Source organism: Manacus candei, unplaced genomic scaffold, assembly GCF_025592945.1.
Source record: "Manacus candei isolate 608988 ecotype Guabito, Panama unplaced genomic scaffold, ASM2559294v1 h1tg000049l, whole genome shotgun sequence".
NCBI lineage: Eukaryota > Metazoa > Chordata > Aves > Passeriformes > Pipridae > Manacus > Manacus candei.
The window spans coordinates 4,727,336-4,748,560 of record NW_026138097.1 but is presented as its reverse complement, the minus strand read 5'-3'; the positions used below and the strand labels follow the sequence as shown (position 1 = coordinate 4,748,560).

Here is a 21,225-nt window from a genome sequence, read left to right as displayed (position 1 = left end):
TAGGAGAAAAATTGTGGAAATACTCCAGTGTCTGGTCTGGAAGAGTTCTATGACAGCATGAGGAGAAAAGATGAAATTTTAAAAAATTTTAGAACAGATGCAGTTCATACACGACCTTTGAGTACAGTACCTAGGCTAAGCTCCAAAGAGAGGATGAAAAGGCAAGGCCTTACATGTTTGAAGGCTCCAAGATTCCTCCTACCAGCACCAGTGCTATCATTCCATCCTATGCACTGCTTGAACTACACAAGGTTACTTGGACTGTTTAGAAAAGATGGAAAAACGAGGCATTGTGTCTTCTCTTTGTCAGTACATTGATAAAGGATTATAGACAATCTTCCATTGTTCCACAGATCCCTGCTTTCTGTTACAAGACAGTGCCTGTTTGTGAATGGAGATTTTCTACGAAGTTCTGTCTAAGCTTTGACCAGGGCTGAAGAAGGGGCAACTCCTCACATCCAGCCTGAAGGGTGGAGTGGCAGGGGAGTTAGCCAGAGTTCAGTCCTCTGTCAAAGAGCTTACTATGCTTTTATTCTATATACAAAGGGATTTCAATTAGCTGTATGCTGTCTGAGACAAGAGAGCCTTTATAAGCTTCAAAATGGCCTACAAGTAACGTTTCTGTTCCTTCACTAATGTGTGGGACTCTCCCTCCCATGGGATATACAACTGCTATTGTGATATTCAAGAGAGCTGTATATGAATTCTATCTGGAGCCCTGCTTTTAAATGGGGTATTTATAAAACTTGCCATATTATAGACTGCTAGCCAGTTTATAGACCACTCAAGTTTGTCTCAAGAAACAAGGTAAGGTATCTTTCAAAAGATAATTCAGATTGAACTCTGTGGGTGCTGTATTACTTTCAAGCTCTGTAAAGTAAGGAAAAGGGCGATGAAACCATGGCAGGAAATGATCCCTGAAGCAGCAGTGCTGACACAAAATAACCGCATGCACACATACTGAGGGAGGTGAAACTTTCTCCTGTCTGAGAAAGAACAAGGCTCTGGAAAGAAATCCTGCAGGCAGGACATCTCCCATAAATGTACAGGGAGAAAGAAGAATCACAGAGTAACAGAATCAGCTAGGTTGGAAAGGAACACTGCGTCCAACCTTTGACCTAACAACACCTTGCTTACTAGACCACGGCACTAAGTGCCACATCCAGTCTCTTCTTAAACACCTCCAGGGGCAGTGACTCCACCACCTCCCTGGGCAGCCCATTCCAATGCCCAATCACTCTTTCTCTAAAGAACTTCCTAACATCTAACCTAAACCTCCCCTGGCACAGGTTAAGACTGTCGTGTTGTTGGTTGCCTGGGAAAAGAAACCAATACCCACCTCACTACAACTTCCTTTCAGGTAGTTGTAGGGGTCTTCCCTGAGCCTCCTCTTCTCCAGGCTAAACAACACCGGCTCCCTCAGCCTCTCCTCACAGGACTTGTGCTCGAGTCCCTTCACCAGCCTCATTGCCCTTCTTTGGACCTGCTCCAGCACCTCAATGTCCTTCCTGAAATGAGGAGCCCAGAACTGGACACAGTACTTGAAGTGCGGCCTAACCAGCGCTGAGTACAGGGGAAGAGTCACTTCCGTGGACCTGCTGGCCACACTGTTCCTGATCCAGGCCAGGATGCCATTGGCCTTCTTGGCCACCTGGGCACACTGCTGGCTCATGTTCAGCTTCTTGTCAATCCAAACTCCCAGGTCCTTTTCTGCCTGGCTGCTCTCCAGCCACTCTGTGCCCAGCCTGTAGCACTGCGTGGGGTTGTTGTGACCAAAGTGCAGGACCTGGCACTTGGCCTTGCTGAACTTTGTACCATTGGATTCAGCCCATCTATCCAGCCTGTCCAGGTCCCTCTGAAGAGCCCTCCTACCCTCCAGCTGATTGACACTCTCCCCCAGCTTGGTGTCATCTGCAAATTTGCTGATGGTGGACTCAATCCCCTCATCTAAATCATCAGTAAAGATATTAAACAGGACTGGGCACAATACTGATCCCAGAGGGACACCACTAGTGACCGGATGCCAACTGGATGCAGCACCGTTCACCACAACTCTCTGGACCTGACCGTCAGCCAGTTCTTAACCCAGCAGAGTGCCCCTGTCCAAGCCGTGGGCTGCCAGCTTTTTCAGGAGTATGCTATGGGAGATGGTGTCAAAGGTTTTGCTGAAGTCCAGGTAGACTATACCCACAGCCTTCCCCTCACCCACCAGGCGGGTCACCTGATCATAAAAGGAGATCAGGTTGGTCAGGCAGGAGCTGCCCCTCTTAAATCCATGCTGGCTGGATCTGATCCTCTGTCTGTCCTGTAGGTGCCGTGTGATCGCACTCAAGATGATCTGCTCTACAACCTTGCCAGGCACCAAGGTCAGGCTGACAGTCCTGTAGTTTCCTTGGGTTAGGGCATAGTTTATGAAAGGGAGACAGATACATAACACCACTTAACTGATTTTGCCTAGCAAAGTGTTTTCACCTGGAAAGAAAATTAAGATTTCTAGGGATAACAGAGCACCATTTTATACAGGGTTTTATAAGGTTTTATTAAAGATCGTGCTCTTCAATAAATAGTTTAAAAATCAGATGCATTCAAGATACGAGGTACAAAGTTTACAAGAATATCTTAAGAAAGAACACATAATTTTATCATTTTTGTACATATGGACTGGATGTCATTGCAATTCTTGACTATAGAATATAAAAATCCATGTATTGTTTTTTTAAAATGTATACTTTTGCGCTTTCACAACAGAATCCCTTGGTACGTGCTAACTACACTGAATGCTATTCTCCACAAGGAAATGAGGAAGAAATACGACAGTAATATATCCAGATAATTGGTAACCAGGTTACAGCATCCTCACTACTAATGTGCAAAGCAGATAAGCAGCAAAACTGAGATGCAGCACAAAGCAATTTTGAATTCAGGGGTGATCTGAACTGAAACAAAAGGGGCAATAATCTTAATGGCAGAATTAGTCCATGACTTCAAAGGCTTTAATCTTGGCTTTAATCAAAGGCTTTAATCTGTTGAAAATTTCCAAAGAAATTTGATAAAAGTCCCAAGTTTTGACAAAAATAAAAAAGACCACATCAGCATTTAAAAGAGGAGCAAGGCTGCAAAGAAAAGTACTAAAAACTGGGGCTTTTAAGAATGCTTGCAAAATGCACGCTGTTAGTGTCACCTTTATTGCATGTGCATTAAAGCAGTTTCAACCACCAGAACAGCTATTTCTGTTCCCTTCAGATTCTTGGCCTCATTCAACACACAAAACACAACACTCTTGGCTCTGAGCATGAATTAGGGATTGGTAGCAGAAATAATAAGAAGTAGCCTTCTTCACTTCTTGCTAAAGTCAGAAGGCACCAAAGCAAGTAGATACAATAAATACTTACAGTAGATATAGGCAATAAATAAGAAGAATAGTGAAGTTAAAAGAGAGAAAATTAAAATAATACTTAAAGTAGGTTTCTGATTTGCCTCTGACAATGGAAGTTTCTGTGCTCTGGTGGGAAAGTCACCCAATCAACAATCCTTTGAGATGCTTGCTAACAGTGAATTCCATGTTTTCTAGCTGACCCACCTCATACACCTTTAACCTTAGTGTCAAAGTACATTATGTTTCCAGATAAAAGACAAGCCATACAGAGATGAGCACTTAACTTGCAGCATTCAGTGCACCTTGAGCCTCATGTTTAAATGGGCATTCTAAGGGAGAATTGTCTCCTTTGGTCTAAGCTAGAGTAATTGTTTTCAGTGTTCCATTAAGTGAGTATCTAAATGCAACACTTGAGAGATGACACATTTAGAATAAAGGAGGAGAATCAAAATAGAGAAATACACTGAAAGCCAAAAGTTTTTCCAGGGCAAGTCCTAACTCTTAGCAACATTGATGGAAACCATTTAACAAGAAGGTGTTCAGTAGATTAACCTGTAATGGATTTGCTGAAACTGTCCTCAGGAGGATACCTACCACTATTATTTAAGAGTTGAGAGAGTAAAGGGAAAAGCCACAGCAACTGAACCATAAAGAGATGTCTTGAACTGGGTAGATGATTTTTTATTACTAAAGATAATTTTATTCTGTGTTGATATTATTTGATTTTGACAACTATTAAATGAGGCAAATTAAACAGGAGAGTTGGTTTGAAGGTTTTTTTTAAGTCAGAATTGCAACACTATTATTGCATCAAAATCCATCATCAAATTTAATGAAAACTCTACTATCAAGAACCTGCCTGAGAAGACAGCCATAGCCTAAGCAATAAAACTATATCTATACATACATTTTCACTTTAAAATCTTCTACTGCATAAAATTTAAATGAATGTCTGTGATTTTTATTCAGATTTTAAACAAATTAGTTGGCTTCCTTCTATGTCCAGCACTTTCTGTGCAAACTCTGGAAATATTTTTTCTTTTAAATCTTAGTGTTTTCAAATAATTTTGCACAAAAAAGGTTATCGGTAGCAGCTTAGCTGCTATTTTTAGCAGCAAAGAGTTAAGGCCTCAAAAATAATCATTTATTAATAAAATTCATAGCTGGATCACATTAAATCTTTAACCATTGTGGTGGGGAAAAAAAGGGTGGTTTTCCCCTGGAGTTAAAAAAAATGGTAACCCCCGAGGCAGTGGTGTCCCTTGGGATTGATCCAATCAGCGCCCCTGCAAAATTTAAACATATAACACCAGACTGGAAAAGAAGGATGATGAGGTAGTTGGAGAAGAAGTGGCCATGTTCTGAGACCACGAGGGGAGAAGGGGCAGGAGCCTTGCTGGGGGGCCACGGCCCCCCAGCCCCCTGGCTGGGGTTGTAGAAACTCAGAAACAGTGTTAAACTGGACCGGGTTCTGTGACTGAAAAGCTGGGAGTCTTTCTCCACTGTGAATGGGCAGCAGGAGTGGCGGCAGAGACAGCACTGAGCAAAGAACTGTGGCAGAAAGCCAGAAAGAGATAAGAAGCAGCAAAGGCGGCATGCAGCCAAGCAGGAAGACACAGAGATGTCTGATAGAGAGAGAGAGAGAAGAGAAAGCTCAACAGTTTTGGGGGTAAGAACTGAATCAAAGCCCCCTAAAACCCCTTTGAGACCCCTCTTAAGAGGAGGGGGTAGCCTCATACTGGATGGAAGTCCTAAAATGCAACATGCAGCAGAGAGAGAGGAGCTAAAAAGCTCAGACGTCCTGGAAGCTGGACTGGGACGGCTGGACAGAATGCAGAGGAGGGCCTTGCCCCCCCCCCCCCCCCACTGCTGCCAAGCTGGCAGTCTGAGACAGAGCAAAGGAGCTCTGATAGAACGCTTGAGGAAAAGACTTTCAACTGAAAGCTGCCCTAGATGTTCTGACTCAGGGGAGCTTGAATCCCCTGAGGAAGGGACCTTAATGGGGGTCTTACACCCCAGGATATGACGTGGTGAAGCAAGCCTGTCCCTGCATCGCAGTCCATGGGAGAGAGACCTTCGTTTGGAGTCAAAGGGCCGAGAGTGGTGAGAGGAGACCCCCCCCTTGTGTGTAACAGAGAGAGAGATCCAGCTACAACAATCCAGCTACAGCTGCTGCATTGAGGAGGAGAGACTGCTGCCCTAAAGGTGGATATTTCCTTCTTCCCTTCTGGACTTTTATTGGAGGGAAAAGAGATTTGATCCAATGTAAATATTACTTTATCATAGGAGAGATAGTTATGATTATGTATATAATGTATTATATATTTATATTTTATATATATATATATTATATATATAATATATATATACATATTTATTTGTGTAGTGATTGTAATATAATTCCCTTCCCCCCATATTGAGTCTTGTGTTGTGTCTGGAAAACCCCTCTCACACTGGGTTGAGTTGTGGGAGGGGGGCTTGGACTCGGGAATTGGATTTTTGGGGGTTTCAAACCACGACAACCATATAATCATCTGCTAACAAGTACTTTTCCAGCTTGCACTTTTACAAACTGTATTGTGGCAAAAAAACCCTCCAGAACATTCATTCCTTTGATTAAGGATCTCCTTCATTTGAGCAGGCCAAGCTCTCTTGTCAGCTTCACTTGCCTGGAGAGATGGCAAGAAGGATATCACCCCTCGTTCCTCAGAGGGAGACGAAACCTACTTAAAATCACATGGAACTCAAGTCTCCTGACAGTACTATTTCAACATTATCAAATATCAGCAGAGAGATCATGGAACACTGAAACCATGCAAACAGATCAAGAGAAGAGCAGGATTTCCTCTTGTTGCTGTGATGCAGCTGCCTATTTGCTCCACACTGATTTTGGATGCTGAACGTGAACATGGGACTCCCTGTTGGCAATTAAACACTGGACGGCATTAAATCTTTCTTGGATAATTCTTCATTATTTACTTCTTTTTGGTATGATTAAAATAGAACTGCTAAAATCTGTTTCTCTGACTTACACATCTAAATTCACCATTTATATGTCCTATTTATAAACCACTGTTTGTGTTCGTTGCCTATATAAACAGTTCATTTTCACATTATTTAGGAAGTAGGGAGTATCTTACCAGGAATGGTTCTGTACAGCTCAGACGAGCTGCTGACCTTTTGGCTGGAGAGAATACGCTGTTGGTATAGTGGAGGTGTTGTCACTAAGGGAGAAGAAAAAGGGCAATTCCTCTTCAGTAACAGCTAAAATGTTAATAGTGATATTAAAATAAATAAATAGAGATGGACATTTTCTTACCGTATGTCATCTCTGGTGACAGGGAAAAAACTGGCATGGATGTGACAGATTCATTTCCATTTTTTGTTGTGGAGAAGATTTCTCCACCTATTTCATCTTGATAACTTACAACAACCATCTAAGAAAAGGCACAAAAAGCAAAATTATGGTGTGAAAATTCTCACTTAACCATTGTCATAGTTTGAGATTGGCCCCCCCCCCGGGAGTTGGGGGCTCAGAGGTGACTGGGTGCCAGGGCAGTGTTCCCTGGAGAGCCAATCACCATCCATGTTGTTCACTTCTGTTAAAAATCATATATACACAGCACCGGAAGCTGTTGACAGTTTTGCTGTTGGTGTCTGCTGTGTGTAGGTGGAGAAGGCCAGGGGGTGGCTGGGCTCCTTCTTTCCCCCTTGGGGGGGGAAGGGGGCCCTGCAGCCTCCAACTCTGCCTCGGCCAGAGTTAGAGACAGCATTTGGAGTGTGTGCTGTGAAGGAAGAGATTCACAGCACCTGAGGTAAGAGGGAGGAGGCCAGGCCCTCTTCACCCCCCCCTGCAGCTGCGGGACACTTGGGACAGTGTATAACTGGACCAAGCTGCCTGTGGCCAAGGCTAGGGGGCTTTTTCCCCCCCACTGCATTGAGGCTGGTGGGGGGTGGATTTTAAGGCTCAGCACTGAAGCAGAGCCAAGTGGATGGGCTGCTGATGAAACAGCTCGGAGCCAGGGAAAGGAATCCCAGGCAAAACTGGAGACGGACCAAAGAGAGAGGCCCGGAGGATGTCTCTGCCATGATTTAAACGCAGGACAGCCGAAAACCCAGAGGAGGAATCAACATTCCAGGACCCGTACATTGATAAGCTACACTACAGCAGCCTACGAACCAAGGTAGGAGACTGAGAGAGAATGACACAGCAGAGACTGACATGGGACCGAGGAGAAAGGACTCAAAGCTACTTTCTTGGACTTCGTGAGGAGAAAAACTGCAACAAACAGATGGAGCTTGGTGAGGGGGGAGCGTTTGGGTCCCCGAACACTCCCACGAGAGATAGACTGCATTACATACCAGCCTTGAAAGGCTCTTCCTCGACTAAAGTTAAAGGGAGGGGCTTAAAAGGACTGATAGAAATGTAATATATATATATAGTTGCCTTTAGTTTGTATAGTATTTATTTGTGTAAATAAATGTATATACTTCCCCTTCCCCCTATAGAAGCCTCTGGCCTGAAAGTTTCTCTCTGGTGTTGGGATAAGTTGTGGGAAGGGGTGGGGGGAAGCCTGGAAATTGGATTTTGGATTTCTAATGTGGCTCAAACTGCCACAACCCTATGACACAGTGGGCCATTCTTGGTCAAATTACAGAAGGCTTCTGTAATCAAATATAATACGATCTACTGTTCCAACAGAGATATCTTGGAACACTGAAAAACATGCAAACACACAGGACAGACAAGAGCAAGATATCCTTAAACACTGAATTGCATTTCTGAGGTAACTGCAGTCATTTGTTCTTCTTGCCATGATGCAACTGCCCAATTGCTTCACATTGATTTTGGACACTGAACATGAACGGGACTTCCTATTGGCCATTCACTTCAGTAAGTATTTCTTGAAAAATTCTTCATCGTTTACCTCCTTGGTCTCCCCTAGAGCAATTGGTGATCCTAGAATTAGGGCCTCATCAGTAGCAGGAGACGTCATCCATCCACACCTGTTACACGATGGCTGCCCAGGGACATCATTGTCATACTGCCCCACACTTAACTTTCTCATCCTTTTCCCTGTTGCACCATCATCTCGCATACCTGTTGCTGAAAATAAATAGGCAAGCTGATTAAGAAACTCTATTTTTTTCCAGTTAGAGATGTTAAAACAAACTTTAATATTGTGCCTGTAGTGATTCTATTCAAGAATGTTCATGAAATAACTGTCTTAAAAAAACCACATAAGTGGGGAAAAATATCGGTTGTAGTTAGCCTTGCTGACACCAGCTTGAACATATTCACAGTGCCCTTGATTCTAGGGGAGTCAGTCAATCAGCACGTTTCCGCTGACGCTCATTTTTGAAGCTGCATCCCCGGTGCCATTGGTAGAGCTTGCCAGCAGGGGCCGCTACAGGAGCTCCAATGGGAAACCTCTCTTGCCACTCCTGACGCACAGCGCTTCTGGGCAGAAAAGCTATTGCTGCGGTCCAGGACTGCGTTCTCCCCAATCGCCCCTCCTCACCCCCCACCCCACCCCCCACCGCCCCAGTTTCTTTTTAGCTAAAACAGACCCTGGCCCTTATAAACTCAGCTCATTGTACACCCTTTGTGACTCACATGACAATCACACAATCACAAAAATTAGGTGTTAGATACACATAGAAGCTGTAACTCTTCTGAGGAACAGCACAGAAGAGTAAGTTGACACAGCAGAACAAACCAGGATATTCAAGGGCATAAAGCAGTATTTGTTTCCACAGTTGCTGTTAAGAGCATGTCATTAGATACAGGCTTATGATTAGCAGTACTTTATATTTGGTCATCCCCACCAAACAGCAGGCACTTCCAGAACATTCCTGCACCAACTGCCTATTCTACCCTTCTTTGTAACAGTAAGGATCCCACAACAGTCCTTACTGTGTAGTCACAGGACAGTACAAAAATAACCATATGCATAGCTACTATTCAGATACTCCTCTGAGACCTTTTATTGTCTGTACATGCAAAAAGCTCTTTGAGAATTAGTTGTTTCTCTTAAAAGAGCTGAAGATTTCTAAAAGAACTTAATTTAATTGCTTGGTGTCATTTAAACCCTTACAATCATTTTCAACTGTAAGTATGTGTTGATGAAGCACATCTCCTACACACCCTGATCGTGGCACCATAACAGTAGGAGTCTAAAGTGTGCCCTTCATCTAAACCAGCGGGAGGGCTGAACTGGACTTTGGTAGAGAAAGACAACAGCATACACCTTACACACACATCCATTCCGTACAGAAGCCAAGGTAGAAAGTCTAGCATGCAGCATAAGTATTTGTATTATAGACATTTTACCTTGATTACACAGCACAATTATAGAGCAACTATGCATAAATATGCTTTGGTATAGAAGAACAGTTTTTATTCAAGATTGAAACAGAGAGATCTCAGATTAAAACCTATGGTACTTAAATGATTCTGCATTGACATACATATGTATCAAACTAAGTAACTTGCTGGTAAGTAGTGGCTTATCCTAAAATTATTAATAAATCTCTTGCAAAACTACTGGATTAGACACTTCCAAAAAAATCCAGCTCTGCTAGCATCAAAGCCAGTATGATAGTAACTACTTTAATAACCAACTAACTAACTAACTAAATTAAACCCTGTCAGTCACTTTTGAAAATTCCAGCAATAGGGTTAAATTTCAGGGTCCAAATTTAGCTAGTTATTTATTTTATTGAGTCAACATTTACAAGCCTAGCACATTTTGGAAAATACATAGCTGAGATTCAGTTTTTATGGTGCAACTTCGAAAACTAAAATACTTTTTAAGCATTCATATTGTAATCATCTATTTAACTCTTTTCCCCTTGACTTGAAACTCTGTGTGATCTTTCATGTATGGAAAGAGTATCTTCTGAAGACACTGTGAGCATACTAAATGCATGGCTCAAGATCTTCTAAGCCAGAAAGGGACATGAAATATCAAATACCTTCCAAACCTCTTAAATGATGCTAAAAAGTCATGATGATTTTTACTGAAATTGAAGACACTTAGGAATATAGACTGAGTTCATACTACTCCAGAATTTATCAACTTTTTGTATTGAATTTCTTTTTTTTATTTGTAAGTTCATAAAGAAAAATGAGTGTGAATCACTGTGCAGAATCTCAGACCATCTGAGACCAGACACTCCCAGTCCCACTGCTCCTCCACAGGAGGCAACGGGAGGCAGGAACAGCAGAGAAGAGCTTTCACTCAATTTGTAACCAAGTTAATGAGGTACAGACAGTTTATTTTGGAATACGCCTCTCTTAGTTAACACAGCCTCATAGAATACTTTATGAGAGAGAATGTCTACCTTTTGAATAGGTCAAAACAGACCCTAAAATTAAATGCAAATTTTGCTTGTCACACTAATGAAAGGACTTCATCATCAATGATATTGATACACTCATGTCATTAGTATTCATACACTCATGAAGCTTGTAATTTCTACAAAGTTAATGTAGTCCCCAGAAATCTGGCTACAAACAGGTATCTCAGAGAAAATGGATGTTTTCCTTAAACAGACTGGAAGTGCTCAATATATCAAATTCCCAGCAGATGCTCAACAACAGAGGGGAGAAGTTGAGCTGATATATTACAATAAAGCTTAAAGCAACTAAATCTAAGAGATTAAAATTAAGTGAGGGAGTAAGCAAAAAAATACTTTTACTTAGTTTATTAGTTTCAAAAATGTACTTCAGAGTAGCCTCATTTAATGTACCAGAGTTACCAATTTCAAAGGCATCTTTTATAGTGTAAAGTGTCAGGAACCAAGACTTCCTAGAAGCTACATCATTCGTTTTTGTTCTTATAATTTAGCTTAAATTTTTGGCAGAGCCTCATAAATATCCCAGGAGCACATATTTACTTCTTTTCTAGAATGCATGTGAACTGCAAAAGTAATCTTGTTTTTCCTGAAGAACAAATTATAACATTTCAAAAGACTGGCATCGGAACAACACTGGCCATTTCTCTTGTCAAATGGTTATCACTATGCTGATGCTACAGCTAACAGAAGCATGGCCAGCGGTTAAAGGTTAATTGTTGTTTGCTTTCTTTAGCTGCTTAGCTTTCCTGGACTACTGTTGAGATGTATTTATAGCTATTAGAAAGAAAACAACACTAAGCTTAAAATCTTGTCTATGGTGGCATGCCAATAACAGTACTCTATCTCATATACTAGCAGTTGTCCCAGCTAAACTGCAAAACAAATTACATTACCTCTTGATGTGTTATACATGCTTGTATTTACCAAGAACATTAAAAAGGTCCACATTTACTTTCAGTTACCACAACAACCACCAAGATGATGCCTACATGTTTTCACTTGATTCACAGGGCTTGTGGGCTAGCCTCAAAACCAGCTTTATGTGAGAGCAGAGCAAACACAGCATATGTGGTAGAACTCTCTGTGAAGAACTTTTCTTGTGGAGGTATAAAAAGAAACTGGGCTGATAGCCCTTCTACCCATCATGGAAGTCCTGATCATTTGTAAAACAGAACTATCAGTCTTTTCCAAAGCCCAGCATGGTGCATTGAAGGCATTCCCTTAACTTCTACACTAGGAGTGTGTATCACAGCTAACTGTGCAAATTAAAGTCAAACTGGAGCAGATAATTACAAAACAAAGTTCAAAAGAAATATAAAAGTTTCAGCATCTTGTTCTTTACCCCTCTATAAGAGGCTCTAAATCACATTAGGATGTTGTGCACGAAGCAGTTTTAATGATCTGAATACTACAGGCCACTCAACTACCCTTCTATACCTCTGCATTGTTCTTCTTGATAGAGGAAGTTCTTTGCTTTTTAAACAAAGCGATATATTACAGAAAAGACTTTTAAAACTCTATCAATAAACTCATTCAAACTGCTTGGGGCAGGGGTGTGTGTCACCCCTCAGCCTCCTTCTCTCTGAACTAGACAAACCCAGCATCCTCAGCCACTCCTTGCTGGACATCCCTTCCAGCCACCTCCCCAGCTTTGGTGCCATTCAAGCACCCTCACATCCTTGTTAAATGGTAAGGCCCAGAACTGCACACAGTACTCAAGATGAGGCCACATCAACACTAAATACACCTTATAAAGCAGGTTTATTATTAGGCAATGCCAGACAGTATCAAATCACCAAGAATCAATTTCAAACTGAAGTCATTAAATTTAAATTTTTCACATTTAAATGTAAGACCAAATACGTTTTCATTTACAATATTGCTTAGAAATTAGCAAATATTTACATTATCTTCAGTGTTTAAAGAAAATGTGTTAGATTGCTAAATTTTATTCACAATTTTATAAATAAATGAGTGATCAAAGGTGATGTTTTGGTTTTTTCAATCAAAAGTGCTATCAAACTTTGAACCTAATACTATTAACTGAAATTTCACATTGTCCTCAACAGGTACTTAAAATCTGGAAAGCAAGAATTGATGCCATCAAAAGGAAAGAAACTGATTCTTTAGTTTTTACAAGACACTTATATTAAAAATTTACTGCAGAAATTATCCAACTGATTGCAAACATGGTGAATTGTTACAGCATTAAAATATAAATGTCTGAACTCATAAAACTGATTTTAACCCCTTCAATCATCAATGCTTAAGTAACAGTAAGGTAATTTTCTCTGGATAGAGCTTAAGCAATGTTAACTATTATTTCACAGCTTCTCGCTTACTTAATTTCATTTATTCCCCAGCAGGATTTTTGGAATATGCAATTCATTTTAACACTTTCCCTTTCACAAGAGACAAAAGGTAACATCTATACATTCAAGAAAATCTGCCAAACTTCTGGTGGTTTTAGAAAATTACATACTGTTTCATGAAACAAAAGGAAAATTTACTAGGATGTATGTTTAATCAATAACTAATTAATACAACTTAACACAACAGACTCTACAAACAGGCAAGTTGGAAGTCGTTGCTGTGTACAAGAATGTCACACACAGAAGGGCACAGAGAGGAACAGACAAAGTACTTGCACTTCAAGCGAGCTTCTTACCACAGCTCCAGCTGGTGTGAAAAGTTAGCATGACATGAGAGGCTCTACCAATTCAACCCACAGATCAATAAAATGCAGGGTTCTCTTGAGAAAGGTACAGTGAAAACTCCCATAAGGCTGTTTTTCCAGTGCCCCTTTCACAGACCTCAGCAGCAGTCACGAAGGCTGAAATAACACTCTGTGGAGAATTATGTTAGCATTGCAGAAATTCCAGATGCCTTTACAGCATTTTAAAAAGACCTATGAATTACTGTGAAACAAAGGGATTCAATCCAACATAAGGCTTAAGAATTCATCAGGGGAAAAAAAGATCCAGAAGTTAACTTCTAACAGAGGAGCATTTAGGGACTATCCCACATACTAAAAAATGTTACTAACAACACTATCCAAATCAAAAGTAATTTTCTTCTCTGGCACCATTTATCTGCTGCAAAGTTTAAGATTTTTGAAGACCTGTAATGATCAAGCTTTCAAGACAGCTTTAGGCTTAAACCATAGCAAATCTATTTTAGGAACTTAGAATCAGCTTTACAATCACACTTAAAAGAAAAATACCATCCTCAAAGACAGCAAGACAAAACTCAAGCTACACACTGCTGTGGTGGAAAAAGGATAAGCAAATATATACCCAGTTGAAACAAAATCACAGAATCACAGAATATTGAGTTGGAAGAGACCCATAAGGATCATCAAGTCCAACTCTTAAGTGAATGGTCCTTACGGGGATCAAACCCACAACCTTGGTGGATTTCTGATGCAAGTACTAAAGCAGTATCTTGATATACTCAAATTTTCAGATTCACAGATCTACAGAAACACTGTTTCAAAGGGATTAATTAGAAAAAAGCCAACTAAGCTGTGTCTGTGATATCTTCAGTGCATTAATCTTTCTAAAATGTAGTACAAAGTGATATTTAGCAATTTATCATTACCATATTTAGCAATGATTTACAAGCAAACTATTCTTTTTACCCGTATCTAGAGCAGCTAGTAGACTAGGAGTGTAGACTCCTTATAATCCATTAGTCTAACAAGCGAATGAAAAGGTCTAAACTCTACCCCAAATCCAAGCAGACCATCAAACCTGTCCATGTAGGACAGAGAGCAGTTTTGCAGGTCTGGACACTTCACTTTCTTAGCCCTTTTACACTATACCGAGGATGGGCAGCAAGCCTGTTGCAAAATCCAAAATGGTATTTCCAAACCATTAGAGCGAGTTCATAATGATGCTACACACAGGCTCACATCCTGAAAATTACAGGATGGAAAAAAAATTTGTGGAGTTAAGTACATGACACAAATTAAAAATTACAGTGTTGTTAAATGTAACTAAAATTCAGTTTTTAGCTGTAGGTTAAAAATTAATTTAACTATTTGGTTTAGTTTAGTTTTAAAATTTAGATTAGTTAAAACTCCAGTTTTAACTTAAAAAATCAATTTTTACTTTCAATTCAGGTAAAATATCAGTTCAAATTTACTGTTAACCACTGTAAAATTACCTCCCAAGTCAGACACCAAAATTTTCCTGTGCAATGAAAACTACAACAGTTTTTGTAGTGTATTGTACATACGAATAAGGCAGGTGAAGATTTGAACAAGCTTTATTCTTCTCTCACATCACAACTTACTTCAGATAGACTGAGTCTGCTCTCCCACAGAACAGCAAAGTGAATGGGAACATCTGGAGCAGTTCAATGCTTTTAAAAATTATTATTTAATAAAGTATGCAAAAAGGATTTCTTCCCCTCTCCTTTGTCTGCAGATGCACTGTAGTATGATTTATGATACTGTACTTTGGACCATCTCCAAATATTTATTTTTAATAGAGGAAAGATTTCTGAAGATATTCCAGACATCTGTAGTCAGATGCTTAGCCACCTTGTTTTTATTTTTTTAATGCTTTGTTTAATGCACAATTCTTTACTGAGCTGATAAGCTATATAAACTCCACGCAAAATGTAAGGTTGTATGAATTGTGTATCTGTGTTGTCCCTACAATATTAGGTGACCTAGACATGTTTTAAGATAATAATTTCAAACACAATAACTTATGCAGGAAGAAGAATTAGAATGAGCTGAAAGCAACATATATTTCAATCTTATGGAAAATACAGTCCCTCCCTTCCTCATGCTGGTCAATTCAGACAGAAATGCAATCTCTTGGTCACAGAAATTGAAACAGGCTGCCTCAAATCTTGAATGACTGTGTTCTCCTGCATTCTCCTTTAGCTTGATCACATAATTCCTCAACTGCATCTAACATTTTTCTAAAGATGCAAATTGTTACATTTTAACAGTGACAAGGTGAGACATGGGTGACAGTAATGGTAGGTTTTAATGAAAATGGGTAAAAACCTTTCTGTTTTCTAAATTTATTAAGATTCTTGCTTTTACAGTTTTCTAGGTAGAAGCAAAACATTGGTTTAGCTTTCCTTCACTACTTAATAAGCACAAACCTTGTGGTAAAAGATGGCTGGTTTGAGAAAGTAAGTCTTACAAACATCTTTAACAGTAGACTGAGTCATGTGTTATTAGGCATGAAAGAATATACAGAGAGTGAAATAAAGGGGGAACATAAGGCTGCAGATAAAAGCTTATGTACACGCATCAAAATTTCTCCATGCTACAAACTTCCTGTCATTTAAAATTAAACACTGTTGCAGCACTGTGTTATTAGTAAACAGCAACTCCCCTGACTACCAGAAACTCACCTCCACATAACTCAGCTCACATAAAAGATAAAAATTGGAAAAATCTTAACATACAGTGCAATGATTCCCACGTACCACTGAAGGAAAAAAGCAGTCACCATCCACTGTTTTACATGGTTCATAAAGATACCTCCTAGGAAAAGAAATTCAACAATCACTGTCTGCTTCTTCCTATTTTCAAAAACACTGACCAGTTAACCCAAGACATCATTTTAGACAGAACCCAGAACTCTGCTGCATGGGCAGTCAGTAGTTTGTGCCATGCTGGCCTATGCTAAGGGAATATGTGTATAAAAACATCTAAGAAGCAGCATGAAAGGAGAGGTAGCTGCCTATCTGTCAGTCAGTGCAGAATCATATGAGCGGAGGCAAGAATGCACTATAATGTACATCCCAGCTGACACACACACAGTTCATTCTTAAGCTTATTCTTCCAGCTTTGTGGGGCACTGGAAACATGCACATGCCTTTTAAGGCATACATTTTCTGCATGTTCATGCAGGAGACCAGATAACTCCACCATCCTCTTGGAATTCAGCCTCAAATTAGGCACATGCATATCACGCATCCTGTCAATCCCATTCACCTCCAGCACTGTTCGCTCCCACTCATTCAGAATATCTCATTTGTCCATTCAACCTCACTCAGACCATTCAGTCCTGATTTGCCAACTCCCTCCATCACAGGCAAATTCCTTCTCTTAATATACTTGTTAGGTCAAGGACTGTTGAAGTCACGGGGTATAGAGCTTCCCCTAAAACCTGACTGTGTAAGATCAACCATTGTGAGCAACTCCTGTTTTGGCTATGCTTTATTCATGGCTATTTCTTCATCTCCATAGCAGCCAGCATTTCTTTGTGCTATCAGTTACAGCTCCTGTGCCACAGTAGTTTAAATAGCTAATTAACTGCCTTGGAGATTCTCCTGCTTATCTTAACTCTATAAAATTCTATGAGGCTACTCCAAGGTAAGATAAACCACATCCAACACATTCAGGATTATGGCCACGCCTCCCAGCTTTACGTCATCAGCAAACTTGCTGAGGAGGCACTCTACCCCTTCATCCAAGTCATCAGTAAATTAAACAAGACTAGACTCAGTGCTTGATCCCTGAGCTACAGGCATCCAACTAGACTGTGCCAATGATCACAACCTTCTGAGACCTGACTTGCAGACAGTTCTCAATCCAGTGACTCAGATCAATGGTGTATCAAGGGAAAAACACTCCAGTGTTCCTAATTCTTAACATTCTTTCAGTTAAATTGTTTTTTCCCTTTGTTGCTTTGTGCACACCATGCATAAATGATTCTGTTATGTATCAATGGGGCAAGTCCATATATGTAAATAAATATATTCTACAGCATTTGGAAAATCAGTGTGTGCTGGTGAACTCCCAGTCTCAAGCAGAGGTGACAGCACGCCACATATGTGTTGTTTTAACTGTGGAACCATGAGTAGGTTTAAAATCAAACTCTTGCTAGTCTGAACTGAATGTTACTTGCAGAAGTCAGAAATAGAACATTTTAGCACTTGACATAAAGACAAACTTTAAAAAATTATTATTATTGTGCTAAAACTACACAAAGTAATTAATTTTTTTAAATATTGTTTAAGGGCTGTTCTTATGTTGCTTCCTGACTACTAATTCGCTAAAACAAATCCTCTTCCAGAACATGCCCCAAGGACACTGGTCTTTATTTACTTGACTTTAAAAATGGAAGTGACTCCTAGTTCCTTTGGGAGATGACCAGAATTTTTGAAAAAAATTCAAATATCTCTTTTTAGCTTCATATATTTAAACACAGAACTGTAAAAGGTGGCTTATTCTGAGCGACCTTTTTATCCCCTTCACTAGATTTACTGTACATAAGGAGAAGAGTTCTCTCCTGCTGAAAAAAATCTCAATTTGTCCATCAGCTAATAATTTGAAAAGATTCAAGAGAATTACAAACTAATTAATGTCACAAAATGGATATCATTTATTAAAAATAAGCAGTGAAGCATCTCACATATATGCATCATGGATTTCTGGACTTCTTTAGTCCTCAGTTACCCTCCTAAACAGAAAATTGTGATTTCTCCTTCTCTGCAAGCATCCCATCCTTAATCACATAAGGCCTGCACATTAAAAGAAACCACACAGTAGTTAGGCACATTCATCGTTGATTGGTTTAGCATATCCTACAGGGCTTGAGCTGAAGCAGCTCATTTGTGTTCAATGAGGCCACTGGCACATCTTCTGTCATGTCAGCTCCTCAAATCATGGAGACACAAGCTATTCTTTCATTGCACCATGACTGGAGACAGGAAGAAGAGGAAGATGGAAGGGGAGGAAGAAAGGTAAGGGGATATGTCCTGCCAGAGGAATTAGACCACACAGGCTCTTCAAACAGGACAGTAAGACCAGCAAGAGCTTGTTTGTCATAAATTTTAGCTACACCATTAACAACAGGTTTCAGTGAACTTAGCCAGAGGCAGACTACTCATCCTTTTGCAAAGCTGCTAGTTCTAGTAGCATTACTTAGGCAATATATTCAGCAAGTGTTGCATGTTTAATTCCACCAATTGATTTCTACAGTCATTTCAGAACCAGAGATAACAAGCAAGCACTGGGGCGTGTGAATTTTTAAAAAGAAAAAGGTTTCAGAAAGAGCATGTTTTAAAATACTTTACTGGAAAATATTACATTATTTATAGAAATATTGCATAAAAAATTTAATGTCAGCAGCATTGCACTAAACTTGAACATAAAGTTGTTGGAGCTTTTTCTCCTACTTTAAATGGAAATAATGAAAAAAAAAAACTATAGATGCCTTCGAAAAATGTCTCAATGTACAAATTCTGCTCCCTTAAACTTACAGCAGCAAAAAATCCCAACTGATGATCCATAACAGATAAGAACTTGCTGACCAGTATTTTTTTCAAGCAAAAAACCAAGTACTCACAAAACTCACTTATCTTACATCAATTTGATTCCATAATATCTTGGATTGTTACGTAAAGAGGATATCAGAAATAATCCCTTGATAATCATCCTCAAAGTTTTAAGTCATGACCCGAGGGTCCTGCTGCAGCATATCATGAACACACAGGTGCTAGAAAAAGCATTATGTTCAGAAAGTATTACAGCTTACCATGCCGGGAGTGATTCCTGTTTGTGACCTCTAATTTGCCACGGCCTACAGGACTAATGTCAAGCTCTTCCACATTTACATCAAGGCTGGCAAAGCCATTTACTTGATTTCCGTCGCTGGTGACAGTGTTAATGCGGGTTGGGATAGGTTCAAAGGTAGGGTCTAACTCCAAGATCAGCCTGTTCAGTTGTTCAATGGACTGATCAATATCCAAAGTTGGAGAAGCTGGCAAGTCCCCAGCATTCTGTCCTAGATTCAGGCCATTTGTGTTCCTTTGAGGCACTGGCCTTGACTTAAAACTCTCAGCACTTGCATGTTCCTCAGTTTCTGCAGCACCCAGCATACTTCCTAGTCCTCTCTGCACAGCATCTCTGCTGCTGGAGCCACGTGTTGGCATGTCTGGGACTCGAGATTGGCTCTGGACATTGCCCAAATTCTCCACAGCATTATGAATGCCAACCCTAATTTCATTCTCTGGGGCAAAACCATATTGGTGAGCAGTGACTATCTGCTGCTGGCGCACCCAGGTCTGAGTAGAGTAGTTACTTGGGCCATAGGCTTGAGGACGGGCTGAGGCAGAAGGATTCCGTTGCAATTGCTGAGTTGACTTTGGCTCAGTTCTTGAAAATCTCTCATAGAGGAGATCCACACCAATTCCCAGGTCTGCAGCAAAAGCATTGTGATGCTCTTCCCCAGCATTACTTCCAAAGCCATCTGAAAGCAGTGAGTTCTGACTGCTCTTGTGACAACTAAAGTTCCCTAGGTGGGTGGAGTGCTGCCCTTCTGAGGAAGACAAAGTTCCAATGCTGTCCACACTGTGAAGGTCATGATTAGGCATTTCGTCATCCAGAATATCAGTCTCCCTGTCCTTCACTTTGGTGACTCCATTCATGTGAACTTGAGCTGGCACTGTGTGGTGAGTCCCACTGTACTTGCTTTGAGCATCAGTCATATCCTTGGTGGTGTTCACAGAATCCTCCAGACCAAAGCCATTAAGGAGCTGGTCCAGTTCTGCCTTCTCTTGTGGGCTCAGACCACATTTGACTCCTGGCATACGGTGTTCCTCAGTCTTGTCTGTCCTGATGGAAGCTGTGGAGTGTCCTGAATCACTACCAACAGACAGGGTATGATCACTGTGATCAGGACTGCCAGTCACAGGAGCACCCTGAGCAACACCAGGGATGTTGCTGTCTGAAGAGCTCTTCTTTCTCACTTTTGCATAGAGACTGCCATCAATGGGACCTTGGGTATGCAGCACTGTAGAGAGATAAGTGAAAAGAAAGGGAGACATAAGGAGAAGGCATGATATAAGGATTTTGACTGGTGTCATACCACATGAAGTATTGCTAACACTAATGGTATTGTTTACTCTACAACTACAGCAAACCACCAATGGCATTATCTTCTTTCATTTTACATTTCAATTTATAACAGTTTTCTAGATTAAAATACAACATGCCATTTATAGATCAAGATCAAATATAATTCACTCTTTTTATGCTGTTTTGAATGAATATTTATAGCTCCACAAACTCTTCATATTAGTTTGAAGAATCACACTATTACAGCACTAGAAATTTGAGTGGTAGCTACTATGCATTCCATTCAGAGCAAGAACGGTACGAACCTATCAGCAATACTTGCCTTCAATATACATATTATACTAGTTCATGCTATTTGACAGTCTAACTAAACTATGAAGAATCATTTTCTCCCTTTCTTGGTGGTGCAAGGACAAAACAAGCTTTCAATCAGAGTTGCAGTCCTCTTCACAAAGGATGCACAAGTAAATATTAGAGTATGAAATTTCCACACGTGTGGAGGATCTAGTATGCGTTTCACAGTTTTGTTTCAAAAAAGGACTAATGAACTCAAGTAGATGGCTTCACTGAAGCAATTATATTGACTTTGATCCCAGAACTGTTACTGGTATCTGTAAACCCTGCTGCTTCTTGCTATCTCAAGACATGCATC

General features: G+C 40.3%; 1 protein-coding gene across 50 annotated transcripts in view; it reads right to left on the bottom strand.

Annotated features, from left to right (window-relative positions):
- The window catches only part of TNS3 (tensin 3), a 225,684-nt gene that overhangs the window by 50,971 nt on the left and 153,488 nt on the right, over window positions 1-21,225 (bottom strand). For 48 of the 50 annotated variants that reach the window (XR_007906517.1, XM_051798814.1, XM_051798818.1 and 45 more), the window contains 4 exons: window positions 19,252-20,508; window positions 8,305-8,483; window positions 6,696-6,813; window positions 6,517-6,600 (listed from right to left, as the gene is read on the bottom strand). Coding sequence is in view for 49 of the 50 variants with exons in the window: in XM_051798814.1 (XP_051654774.1) it covers window positions 6,517-6,600; window positions 6,696-6,813; window positions 8,305-8,483; window positions 19,252-20,508 (1,638 nt within the window). In the remaining variant the exon portion in view is untranslated. The remainder of the gene's footprint in view (window positions 1-6,516; window positions 6,601-6,695; window positions 6,814-8,304; window positions 8,484-19,251; window positions 20,509-21,225) is intronic. The other 2 variants (XM_051798820.1, XM_051798848.1) reach the window with 2 other exon arrangements.